General features: G+C 38.0%; 1 protein-coding gene across 10 annotated transcripts in view; it reads right to left on the reverse strand.

Annotated features, from left to right (window-relative positions):
• The window catches only part of USP40 (ubiquitin specific peptidase 40), a 37,622-nt gene extending 24,990 nt beyond the window's left edge, over window positions 1–12,632 (reverse strand). For 3 of the 10 annotated variants that reach the window (XM_033171361.1, XM_033171340.1, XM_033171424.1), the window contains exons 1-12: window positions 12,484–12,632; window positions 11,086–11,250; window positions 10,260–10,406; window positions 9,264–9,407; window positions 8,283–8,411; window positions 6,629–6,733; window positions 5,975–6,082; window positions 4,216–4,522; window positions 3,686–3,767; window positions 2,327–2,498; window positions 1,990–2,074; window positions 307–377 (exon numbers count right to left, since the gene is read on the reverse strand). In XM_033171361.1, coding sequence (XP_033027252.1) covers window positions 307–377; window positions 1,990–2,074; window positions 2,327–2,498; window positions 3,686–3,767; window positions 4,216–4,522; window positions 5,975–6,082; window positions 6,629–6,733; window positions 8,283–8,411; window positions 9,264–9,407; window positions 10,260–10,406; window positions 11,086–11,247 — 1,512 coding nt within the window. In that variant the 5' untranslated portion in view covers window positions 11,248–11,250; window positions 12,484–12,632. Of the gene's footprint in view, window positions 1–306; window positions 378–1,989; window positions 2,075–2,326; window positions 2,499–3,685; window positions 3,768–4,215; window positions 4,523–5,974; window positions 6,083–6,628; window positions 6,754–8,282; window positions 8,412–9,263; window positions 9,410–10,259; window positions 10,407–11,085; window positions 11,251–12,483 lie in introns of those variants that run through there. The other 7 variants (XM_033171371.1, XM_033171350.1, XM_033171389.1 and 4 more) reach the window with 7 other exon arrangements.
• Between the last annotated feature and the right edge of the window lie 301 nt (window positions 12,633–12,933).

Consider the following 12,933-nt stretch of genomic DNA (forward strand, 5'->3'; position numbering starts at 1 on the left):
AGATTCAGTTGTGTGTGCTTGCGCCCTGTGGCTATCATTTAATTTTTGAGTTTTGTGAAAATTGAAATAATATGCACACAGTTGGCACAGGTAAGCAAATTCCTAACAAGAAAAGCAAATGATAGCAGAACAACAAGATCCTGCCACAAGGAAATGAAACCAATTTTTCTTCTAGGCATAAACAGACTTTAGCTATTAATTAAGATAGGGTATGCAATTCAACAAATAATAAGCTTTAAAGTGAAAATAAACTTTAAAAACATCAAAAAGGGTGTTGTCCCATTCACAAGGTAGATATTTTTGTACCTCTTTTCCATTCCACACAAATATATTCGCTCCATCAGAAAGTCCAATGCCACTCAACGTAGAATTATCCCCTGACAAACAAAATAGTTTTTAAACTCCAAAAAGACACACTGAAAAGTAGAAAGGCCCTTTAAAATTATATAAGCCAATTATGTCTAAAGAATCTCCAACATTTGACTTTGTTGCACTGTAAAGTGTAACTTTATTAGCCAAATGATTTCTCCTTCTGAAACAGAGGAAACCCCCAAACTATGCAGCCCAAAAGCCAATTTACAGCATCAAGTTAATTAATCTGTATTCTTTAGTTAGGCTTGTTCTGAGTTATTTATTGTGAAAGAATTTGGATCTTTTTGTCATTCTAGTGCTTCTGCCACATAGGAAAGAAATAGTAGGACCATCCAAAATTAGTAAACAAGACAAAGGACAAATCTATTTTTCATCAGCACCACACAAGAATCTTTGAAAATGTACAGGGTGAGTCTTTTTTAAAAAGGCCCCGTGGAACATGTGTGTTGTACTCTGTACTGACAGGGCCTCTTTCAAAGGACTCACCCTGTATTTCCTTGATGTGTTTCATGTATGTTTATGTTGTTGCTGACATACGTCTGTCTCAAGAGACAGTATGGAGAACTGTGGCTTTGGGGATGAAGTCAGACTGCTGGAAGGTTGCAGCATGATCACATATGTAAAAAAAACCTACTGCTTGCATGCCTTTCCAGCTGCAACTATGTAGCTGATCCTCGTCCAGCCCAACAGATGCAGCAATGGGATGGATGTAGGAGAGCTTTGTGGCAACACTTACATCAAGTGTAACAACTTAACCTGCCCAGGAAACATTATGCCCAGAAGTCTTTGCCAATGTGAAGTACAATGACATAAAAATTATTTAAATTTGCTTCTGAAATGTCTGTGTTATTTTATTATTTTACAAGTCTGAATAGTAGGAATGCCACCTTTCTCCCATGGCTCAACAAACTAATAAAAGCTACCACCTCTCTGCTAACAGATCTTTGCTCGTCAGCTAATTGCCCCTCTCCAGAGACTTCTACTTCATGTGCATATTCTTTAAGTCTGGATGCCCACAGAATCACAGCAGATAGGAGCCCCAATCTGCCAGGCACAGTAAGTTTGAGGAAACAGATTTGTGAACATTTATCTACTTGTACCATATAGGTGCAAAGCTGCATCATGCCTTCCTCAAGTGATTTTCCGTAGCTGGAATGCATCCTTGTTCTGCAGATGGGGAATTGAGTGTGTGTGTGGGTGTAGAAACCTTCTGACTTTTGGATGTAATCTACTATATCAAAGGCAAGTTGTGTCCATTGCACCTCCCACTTTTGGCTTCTTGCACAAATACCCACTATTGCCACCTGGGCTGAAAATGGTCCCCCACTATTGCTATGCCTCATTGGTTCAATGCTATGCCTCACTGACATGTTTAAAAGAGGAAGGTAATCGTGTATATTAGAAATGTGTCATACATAAATTTTTAATACTATGGTAACTGGTATTAGTGAAGTTGTCTATCATAGCAATCACGATGCTTCTTGATGCATACATATCTTTGAAGAAAGAATTGGTCACTCCAAAATAATCCAATAAATACGTATAATCTCTTTACAAGTATTTGGAGTAGGGGATTGTTTTTACAATTACATGTATGTAATTTTAAAGATATCTTACCTTCAAGTGTTTGGTATATATGCAGTCCAGCTGGAAGAGGCTTTGCAAGGCTGAGAACTAGGTTTCCTTCCCAAAATTCCAACAACTATTCACAAAAAGTGAATATATTTCAGAAGTGCATATACGGCTATGTAAATCATGTTGTTTATAAACAATTCACACAAGTAGCTGTGGCTCTCCTGAAGGATGCCATAGTACTAAATAATTTATAATACATAAGGGTCATCTTATGTATGTAGGTATGTAGGCAAACAATCTTGCTTGTTCTACAAGTCTATTACTACTAAAGAAACTTAAACTCGGTGAAAATTTGGGGAAATAGAATAACAGCAAATACCTGAAATACCAATTGCTGAAGTTCTCCCAGTGTTTTTCTCTTATCAATTGTAAGATCTAGAACACTTTCCTTCTGAGAAACAACTGGGTGCAGAGCTCCATTGTAAAATTTATAGTGAGAAAATATATGGAGATGTAAATCAATATTGTTGTTTGCCAAGTCATATTCTTCCCTTTAAGAAGTATTAACAGAAAAGTATGTTTAGTGAAAATTCTGAGCATAATTGAACAAAAATCTTAATTTTCTTACAAATCATACCTTCAGAAACTTCCCACAGTAAAGACAAGTTGTTTAATTTGTATCTTACTTCATAAAATGTCATTCTAAAAGTCTTATTTATTTTTTACTAATTATGCATGTTGCACTGTGCAGGAATTTTATAAGGAATTTAATATTTTCAAAAAGTGTAACTATTTAGTGCTATGCCTTTTCATATGCATATACTATTCTGTTGTCTCTTATTGCAAATGTAAATTTACAGTGATTTTGAAACTTAATAACTAGTTGTCTGATACTTCTTGAGAAAGGCAAAGCACAGTCCTCCAGATACTAGCAGGGTATTTGCAGGTCAATCAGCACAAACTGTGACCCATCCTGATATCCTGAGATGGAGGGCAGTATATAAATTTAACAAATAATAATAATAACTCAACAATAATAACTCAACAAATAATAATAATAATAATAACTCAACAATAGGTGTTCATTGGGGGGGAAATATATAAATTATGACAGGAAAAGTTCTTTCCCACAAGAAAATGCCTATCAAATAATGACTCAGCATTTCTGTTAAAAAAACCTGTAACTGACATGTCTTCAAAAACATTACTAATTTGCATGTAAAGGCTGCCACACAAGCTAGTGTGCATCCCCTGGACACAGAGCGACCTGCATACCTGCTTTTGCTACCAATGTCTTATAAACTGTTAATTAGGCAATTCTACCCAACACTCAATTTCCGTAGGTTCTCTCAATTGATTATCTGATCAGAGAAGGCTCTCTGATCCAGTGAAGACTTCCGTAATTACAATGGAGAAAGGTAATTTGGTTGATTCCCCATTCCTTCTGTACCCCCTGCACATCTGCACCCCCTGCACATGGATCCAATTGCTCGAGAACATTGGGGGAGATTCTGGAACAACATGGAAAGTGGCAAGGGATGGGAGGCTTGCAGAAGAAAGCTGCGGGTGGCTTGTTTTCGCAACTATCACCTCCCTTCCCTTCCCGTTCTGTTCATAGAAGCCTGCGCTGGAAGAAAGAGCCTTCCAAGACTGCAAGATGATTGTATGATCTTTGCAATCCTGATGAGAAGCCCTGCAAGAACTACACACCACACATTTGTCATCAGAGCCGATTTACCTCTTCTTCTGCAGTTTGATATTAGCGGCATCCATTTCATTCAAGAGATGGATGGGGACCCGGTATCTTGGATTTCCTCGAGCTGTGTCAAAATAAACTGATTAATTGAATGCCTGAAAGCACATATTAAAAGGGCTAGGAGGTGCTGAAATTCAGATTTTCATGTATATCCTTTTTACATCACTAGGGTACTCTTCCTTTGGCTTACAGTTTATTAAACTACAAACTAAGAGAAAGTCACTCAAAAACTTCCATTCCTCAAAAAAGATGCTGAAAGATCATGGAAATCCCTAAAGCTAACTGCTCAGAACACAACAACTGCTTTGGTAAGACTACAATACTCACAACACTTAATAACAAGCTTTGCTACTGAAGTCAGTGGAACATTCTGATCTAGGTTATTTCAATATTTGTCTGTAAAATTTTGTCTTTTTAAGCCTTGTACAAACTGGTACTTCATGACTGTTTAATAAAGAGGAAATAACCAAAAGCAATATGAAGACCCAAAGTACACACTATACTTTTTGTACCTTCAGATGGTCTTGTCATTTGGGATTGTCGATAGAACAACATGTAGGCACTCTCATTCCCCTGAAACTGTTTCTCAATCTCTTGCTCTCTGATTGGATGGACTTTGGAGTCATTCAAATCAAACCAATGGGATTCAGATGAATATTCCTGTAAACCTGTTGTTGCTTTTTCTGATGACATCTTTACCTCATGGTTCTGAGGGTTGCTTTGGGATGCTGATCCAAAATGGAGTTTATGATGATCATTCAGCTTAACTTTGCTTTCATCAGAACTTAGAACAAATGTTGGATAATGACTCTGCAAAAACTAAAGGGTAAAAGAGAAAGGGGGTGACAAAAAGGTGTTATTAAAATCCAGTTTAAAATGTTACAACTATCAATTAATTATACTTCCTTCTGATATCGACTGTATTTTTCTGAATTTGGCTGCATGAGCTGCTCCCACCTATTCTCTCACCTTGTATCTTCAGAAGTTCACTCTTCTGCTTTCTGCTATTTAGTGTTACATCCTTAACCGTATCTAAAATTAGCTGCAGCTTAAAGTAACTAAAACAAGTCAGTATCATAAGCCAAATGTGAAGCTGGCTTTTTAAAAAATAATAATAATAGTTATGCCTAACTAGTTTGTTTATGTTTGGATGTTAATGCTAACTTTTGGTTAGTCAAAACCAAAGGCAGAAGTTCCATCTCCCAACATTTCCTAAGATTTATGAGGTGCAAAGAAAAGGTCTCTTCAACAAATATTGGCCTTCCCCAACTTTTATTTACCTATCATTAGGTAATGGATATAATGTGTTTAATATAATTTTTCTCTTTATATGTAGGGAAGCATATGTAAGATCCATTGGAAACTTGGAGATTTTCTGTATTATAATATTAGTTTGTACTTAAGTCTATTTTCCATAATCTGAGGAAAGGCTTTGATAGAATCAGTCAATCAAATATTCAATATGGTCAACCAATCATTAAAGAAAAAAAACAAAAAATAAAAATAGATCACAGGAACAAAGGTAACAAGAGCTAACAATCTTCGTTCAATGTTCAGCATATGCTCCTGGTTTGCACACAATGTAAAAATCACACCACCCTATATAAAAATCAAATCTTTTAGCTTTGTGTTTAGCTAAATCAATGCTTCTGGCATACCTATTTGTCAGGGAATGGCTAGACGAAGGGGGTGGTGGGAGGCACCAGCTGGGCAACCAAAGGAAAGCCCGAAGTACCAAAGCTCAGAGCCAGAGGATTGGTAGTGGGACACAGAGAAGAGGTCAGAGGGAGAGGATTGGGAGGATGGGCTGGATGCTTAAGGGGCAACAGGGTTCAGTGAGCAGGAAGAGCCGGCGACAGGGAGCAGTTCAGACACCAAGGCTGCGGGGTCAAGAGGCTACTGAAGAATCCAGGGACTCTCTTGCTGCAACAAACTCCCCTCCTCCCTGGCCTCCAAGAACACACAGAATAAGGAGGAGGGCAGAACAGAAACCAGAGGTGTGCAGACACAATTTGAGTCTGCTTGGGAAACACCTAGGAGAGGAGGAGCCTGAGAAAGGGTGGAAAGCAAGGACCTTCAGTCCTGGCAACTGCTCCAGAGGTGCAAGACCTGCTGGGAAGTGTAAAACAATAGGATGGCCACTCATGCCACAGGAAAATCACCACTAACTCAGGTAGTATCACTTTCTATGCTGAACTGTGTAAGACATATTGTGAAGTGCAAAAGGAATAAAGCCAACAGAGATGAAACAGAATTATCTTCTAATAATACCTTCCGTATTGGTCCATGCTGTTTACGGTATTTCTTGTTCCAGGACACACTTTTTTTCTCCAAAAGTTTCTGTGCCAACCGATCCACAGCAATTTCCTTAGACTCTTCCTACAAGATTAGAGAACTACTGGCAGAACTGCATACACTAAAATTAATTATTACTCAAAATGGGATAGGCAAATGTTAGCAGAGGGGCCAAATCGGGTCCCAAACATGGTCCCTTCCCCCATTATAATACAGCTCACCTGCTCACTCCCAAACACAAACAGATCCTTTAACACACCCTCTTCACTGTGAACACCAAAGCGGCTTTTTAAAAAGTTCCTCTTCATGTACCAACTGCTGACTCCATGACTCTCTTGGTTCATGTATAAGAGTCAGCAGCTGAAGGACACAAGTGGGAAATTGTTTCAAAGTCTTCTTCTCAGTTTTGCTAACTTGTGTAACACATAATTTTTTTTTACACACATAAAGAAAATTATTTTAACACACACAAAGTTTCAGCAGATCTTGAACTTCAATATTTAAAAAGAAAAATCTGGGATGTTCAGTCTCAGAGCTGAACTTAAAACAGCAGTGTTGAAATGTACAGTTTAAATATATATCAGCTTAAATATAATTAAGGAGCATGAAAGGTATTCTGCCATACTCTACCTCCAATAAGATGTTTCTTAAAATTCGTAATGGATTTTCCTTCTCTTTTGCATTTTCAATATCTTTCAAATCCTTATCTTCATCATTCATGTTGCTTTCCTCCTCCAAGAGATCAAAAATAACTTCAAAAAAAGAAAAAAGAACTAGAAAGACAGAGCTGTGCATTCTGTTATGCCAAAGGAAGGCTAGCATTTTTTAAAAGTCTATCTGCCTTCCACTGATTATCATGTAGTACTCAACTGTCATTATTTCATGCTTTTTATTAAATGTATTATTAATGTATATCAATACCAATTCTCACCATTCCTCCTCCTCCTCTGCCATTAGCTGTAGCCCACAACATGAGATTAAGGATTGCAAATATTAGATTATATGTGTTAGATCAGGGGTAGGCAACCTAAGGCCTGGGGGCCGGATGTGGCCCAATCGCCTTCTCAATCTGGCCCACCGACGGTCTGAGAATCAGCATGTTTTTACATTAGTAGAATGTGTCCTTTTATTTAAAATGCATCTCTGGGTTATTTGTGGAGCCTGCCTGGTGTTTTTACATGAGTAGAATGTGAGCTTTTATTTAAAATGCATCTCTGGGTTATTTGTGGGGCATAGGAATTCGTTAATTTTTTTCCCTTCAAAATATAGTCTGGCCCACCACATGGTCTGAGGGACAGTGGACCGGCCCACGGCTGAAAAAGGTTGCTGACCCCTGTGAGAAACTACTTGGTGTTAATTTTAATTCACCAAATAAACTTGGCTTTGTGTATCTCAAGTGGTTCTGGCATAGAGTTCTGCACAATAGCAGATTCCCCTGAATAGTAAATATAAATGCATGTTAACAAGAGGCTGACGGTGATTTAAGCTACTGGTTCCTCTTAACTAGTGCTGTTCATTGTGACCTGCAGAAGCTCTCTGTGGCCTCAAGGACCTGGATTCAACTAATGTCTCCCACTAGTGGAAGCCCATGCAAAGACTTCCACTAGTGCAACAGGGCTTCCTCCCCATGTGTGCCCCCATACCGGCTAAGGGTATGTGTCCCCAAAAAACAGTGTGCAGGGGAGGAGAGGGGGATCATTCCAACAGGCAAACTAAAATGCTTGCACTGATTAAACAGTTCCCATAGCATTACACTGAATTCCTTGCAAGAGCTTTTCCCTGGCTTACTATTGAACCTTCATGTAAAATTGTGCTCTACAATGCAACATATATGAGATGCCTGGCCTCAGAGATGAAGTTTCAGTCCCGAAATCATGTAAAACCTGATATAGAGGACTCAGAACCTTTAATTACTAGAAATCATTTTTACTTATCTAAATAATCATGCAAGATGCTTCAGGAGGGAAGTAAATAATCAAATCAAAACTTATTTCCATGCTGATTATAGTCAGATACTCTATATAAAGAGACAAGATTATATAAGATTAACTAAGAAAATAACAAAGGGGAACTCATCTATACACTGCGACAGGAACTGCATCTAAGGGTCTTTTGTCATAACTTTCTTCCAATGCTTTAAGGCATGAAGATACAATGGGATAGCTGCCATATATGTGGTCATCAGCTCCTTGGAGGAATGATCATTTATGCTTCACTCCAGTGTGCACATAAAAATGCCTTAATACTTTATTTGTGAAGTATACACATATAGAAATCAACTTACTAGCACCTGCCAGTTTCCTAGTTCATCGATATCTCTGATGTAAACATGATAATGTCCTCCATAACAGCCACCTTTGTGTATTATAACAGAAAAGAGCTCATACATGTATTTGAAATCATCCACTTCCGTCTAAAAAAAAAGACAACAATAATCAAAAGCTACTTCCACAACTGAGGTAAAAACAATCAAGACAGAGCAAGAAAAACAGAACTCATTGAACTGGAAATAGCCAAGTACAGGCCATTACATGGATATTCCAATGTGAGAGATACAGCTGAGTGTTTTGGGGCACTTTAACATTTATAATATAAATAGCCACCATCAGGAACTCTTCTCATCCATTCCTCCATGGTGTGGACAACCTACTTGCTCCAGGTAGACTCCTGCCCTGTTGTGCACAGTCACTGTCTTTTTGCCTAACATACCTCAGACAGTTGTGGTCGGGATTAAATGTGGAGGAGAACCATGCATGACACCCTGAGCTCCTTAAAGAAAAGAGCGGGGTGTAAGTGCAATAAATAAATAAATGTTTGACCAAGCAGCCATAAGGGATACTATAGTAAGATATGTACCTCTTCTAACCGTTACAGTAAGAAACTGGACATAGAATTAAGTGAAGATTGTACAGTGGTACCTCATGTTGCGAACGGGATCCGTTCTGGAGCCCCGTTCGCAACATGAGCAGAACGCAACATGAAGCGCGGCGTCTGCGCATGTGCGTGATTTGGCGCTTCTGCGTATGACGTCATTTCGCGCTTCTGCACATGTGCAAATCACCGAACCTGGAAGTAACCCGTTTGGGTACTTCCGGGTTCGGCGCGTTCGCATCCTGTGATGAACGCAACCTGCAGCAGCCGTTTCATGAGGTATAACTGTACCATTAAACAAGAGCACAGCTTCTGCAATTACCCCCAAATTACCCAGCATAAAACATTAATGATTCAAAGTGATGAAAATTTAGACACATAAAAATAGTTCAACCTGCTCACAAAAAGGCTTGAGGTTTATCCGGACTGGAAATGCATAGCTGCTTATTTCCTTGTATCGTTCACACTTCTCAAAATTGAAGTTAAATCTCAAGAGGGAGATTGTGAGAAACGGAGGCAACTTGCGTAGTTTCGCAGACTGTAAAATAAGTAAAACATTTTTAGGAAAGTAATCATATTTTGGTGACCAAAGCTTTGTTTTTCTATTTAAAAAAAAAAATTATTGGCATTTTAATGCATTTTATTTTATTTGTATCTTATTGTTACTAGTGTAACTGGGTGGAAAGATGGAATGCAAATTTTACAAATATAATGATAGTCCACGAATAAGACAAAATACACAGGGTGGGGAAATCCAAAGAGAAGACAGCTTAGCCTAATTTTGCAAGGTAAAAATATGTAAGCAAAAATAATATAGATTAAAACTAACAGATTTTATTAATAATCATTAAAAATACTTAACAAGAGAGTATCTTGTAAAATGTTCTGGAAAAGTTAAAATCATATCATTTTTTCACAATCTAGTAATCCACATTCAACAATAAGAACTGAAAGCAGGTCTGCACCAAGTCCCTACATTTGCAGGAGGATTATAGTTCTGCAATATATTTACTTCATGAAGCTCCTTTAAATTTCAAGGGAATTAGGACTTTCAGAAATGCAATAGAATACTTGCCCTTCCCACGATCTATGTCAGCCTTCCCCAACTTGAAGCCCTCCAAAACATATCCAGGGCACCATTTTGAAGAGGGGTGACTTGAGCATTTTGGAAGAATTACCATAGCTCTGCACATGATTACAAAACATTTCAACGGCCATTTCTCTCAATTACAACAAGGATAAGTTTCCATCATCTAGAGTGCAACCATCCAAGCACATGACACAATGAACGGATTTTACATTTAAATGAATTTTGTGCAGAAGATAATTAGCCTTATTTTAGGATGTTATATACTCAACATCTGAGTAAACAATACTTGTAAAATACTACCTTTGTGGCTTCAACTAATTTATTGCATGCTCCACATCGATACAAGTTATCTTTCTCAAAATGTTCTTCTTCCACATACATATTCCACAAGGCTTCCTCCAAGCCAGATACATCCTTGACAGCAACTGTTAGGTCCAAGAAATCTTCCTACAAAGCAGCATCAGGGAGCAGAGAGGAAGCCCTCCTTTATAAATGTATTTTAAAGACATCATATTTGTATAGCTCACAAGAAAACTACAACCCGAGTCCACCAATGCCAGGAAACAATGGTTAACAGGTTCAGAACAAGTCAAGCTGACGTCAAACCTTGATTTACTATCCTGTTCTGAATATGGCAAACAGTTTCCTGGTGGCGATAAAATGGGCAACTACTGTTAAATGGAAAATTTCCTGTTTATCTGCTTGCTAGAAAGGGCTGTGTGGGGTGAAAGACTTGTTCATACCTTGTCTTATTGCAAGGTTATTTTGGCTCAAAAGCTGTGTCAATTATGCATAGCAAAAGTTAAAAATATACAATTGCAATCTGCACTGCAATCCCAAAGATCTTTGAAATTTTGGGCAAAGGTTGAGAACTGGACTAGTTTCTAAGATTACATTTGTACCATGTTTATTTTAAAAACATTACTAATTCTCATAATCACATTGCGTTCTGAACAACAGATAGTTGTACTGAGAAATTTTAACTTGACTAAAATTTGATCTGCACATTTCTAACAGGACTGCATTGCTAGATGTGAAGCTGGGGAGGACTCCTGGTTAAAAATTTGTCACTGGGAACACAAGAGAAAGCACAGAATACTGTTCTGAAACTTGCCCATGGAATTACCTGTCTCTCACTGACATTCTTGCACTCTTTACAGACAATGTGATTAACAACAGTCCCATGGTATAGCTGGTTTATTAGATTATGACCAGAGGTCCCAACAAGGGAGGTTTCTAAAGCACTGAATAGAATCCGATTTAACTCCTGCACATCATGTTGTCTCATTTCCTGCAAGATAGATTATTTTTAAAAAAGAATTGACATTGCTTGAAAAGAGTTTTCCTCTTCATTTCAATTAAGATCCAATTACACAAATAAACCTAATTTACAACGTCCCTTAAGCTCTTGCCACAGCAGTGCTCTTTGCTCAGATGTCATGTTAACCCAGCAGTGTCTTGTTACATTTTTGTGGTTGCTTATCTGTCATTTTATTTGGTTCTTCTGATGTCAGGGACACCCAGCAAATTGGAATCTTTGTGGTCTTTCCAACTGATCACTATGTAACATGAACTTCTATTATGGGATGTCCTCATATCTACTAGAGGAGGGACAGCCAATGTGGTGACCTCCAGGTGTTGCTGGACTACAATTCCCACTGGCTTTTGGCTATTAGCCATGCTGGTGGGGCTGATGAGAGGTGAAATCTAGTAACATTTGGAGAGCATCACATTAGCCATTCCTGTGCTAGAGTATGGTCTGCAATGGAACTGTGGCCTAAAGCACAACACCCATTTTAACTGTCTGAGCATCTTTCATGCGTTCCAAAGGTGAGATGAAGCTGTATTGAAAGCAACATATGAAAGCATTTTAAGAGAGCAAACGTGTCATGAGCTACCACTAATTGTTGGAAAATGAGGCAATTTTAATATTTTGCCTTTCATTTCCTATTACAGAAACATACCTGAAACAAAAGAATCTTCAAAAATAATTATGCCCATAACTTGTATGTCTACCAATTAAAATTAATAAACTAGCAATGAAATTAAAGTTTGAAGACCTATGAAATATTAACCAGGAAGGAGGGAGGAACCACCTCAAAGGGTTGGATCCTTCCCAGTATCTTGCCTCCCTGAGCCTCTCCTGAGGGTCAGGAGACTATGATGAATGGGTGTGGGTTGAGAAGCAGAGCTGTGGACCATCCCTACCGCTAATATATGGACTGGCTAACAATATAGGCAGCCAGGCTAGTAAAATGCTTTGGAGGGATTTCATATAAATGTTAAAGGTTTCAAAAATTGTCAACATTATTAATAAATTATTTGGCAAATGTAATGACCATATAAATATTCATATTCCCTTCCTTTATGAAGGAAACTGATATTTACCTTCAGTGAAGCACTGAACAATAGTAGTTTGACAAAATATATCATTTTTATTTCCTTTTTTCTGGAAGGAAAAGGAAACAAAGGGGGAAAACCACCTTAAGGGCGAGCAATGCTGTCAATGAATACTATATTGTACCTCATTACTATTCCATCCAAAGCTGTCAGTGAGGTCTGTTGTAGATGCAGCATGTTGATCTAGGAGCAAAAGCTGAGCAAACAACCGTTGGAGCTGTAATGGGATTATTCGAACCTAAACAGAAATGATCATAAACTTTAAGGAGCTGACTTTCCATTAGCAGTTGTTGGTGAAGAAGAAATTAACAACCTTCAAGGAACATACTTGTTAAAATTAAAAAATTACATACTGCCTTTCATTAAATACCAAGACAGTATATGTCGGGGCTGGTCGATTCCTCTTCACATTACCACACAAACGTCTCTTGGTCTTTTATAATTTTTATTAAGAATTCACAAACAGTATTAATAAATAGTTCTTAACTTCAACTATCACTCCACAGAGTCATTCAGTTCAGATACCTTCTGAGCTCTGCTTCTCCCCTGACCAGCAACTCTCCAAAGGCTTTTC

This window comes from Lacerta agilis, chromosome 1, assembly GCF_009819535.1.
Source record: "Lacerta agilis isolate rLacAgi1 chromosome 1, rLacAgi1.pri, whole genome shotgun sequence".
NCBI classification, from domain to species: Eukaryota; Metazoa; Chordata; class Lepidosauria; order Squamata; family Lacertidae; genus Lacerta; species Lacerta agilis.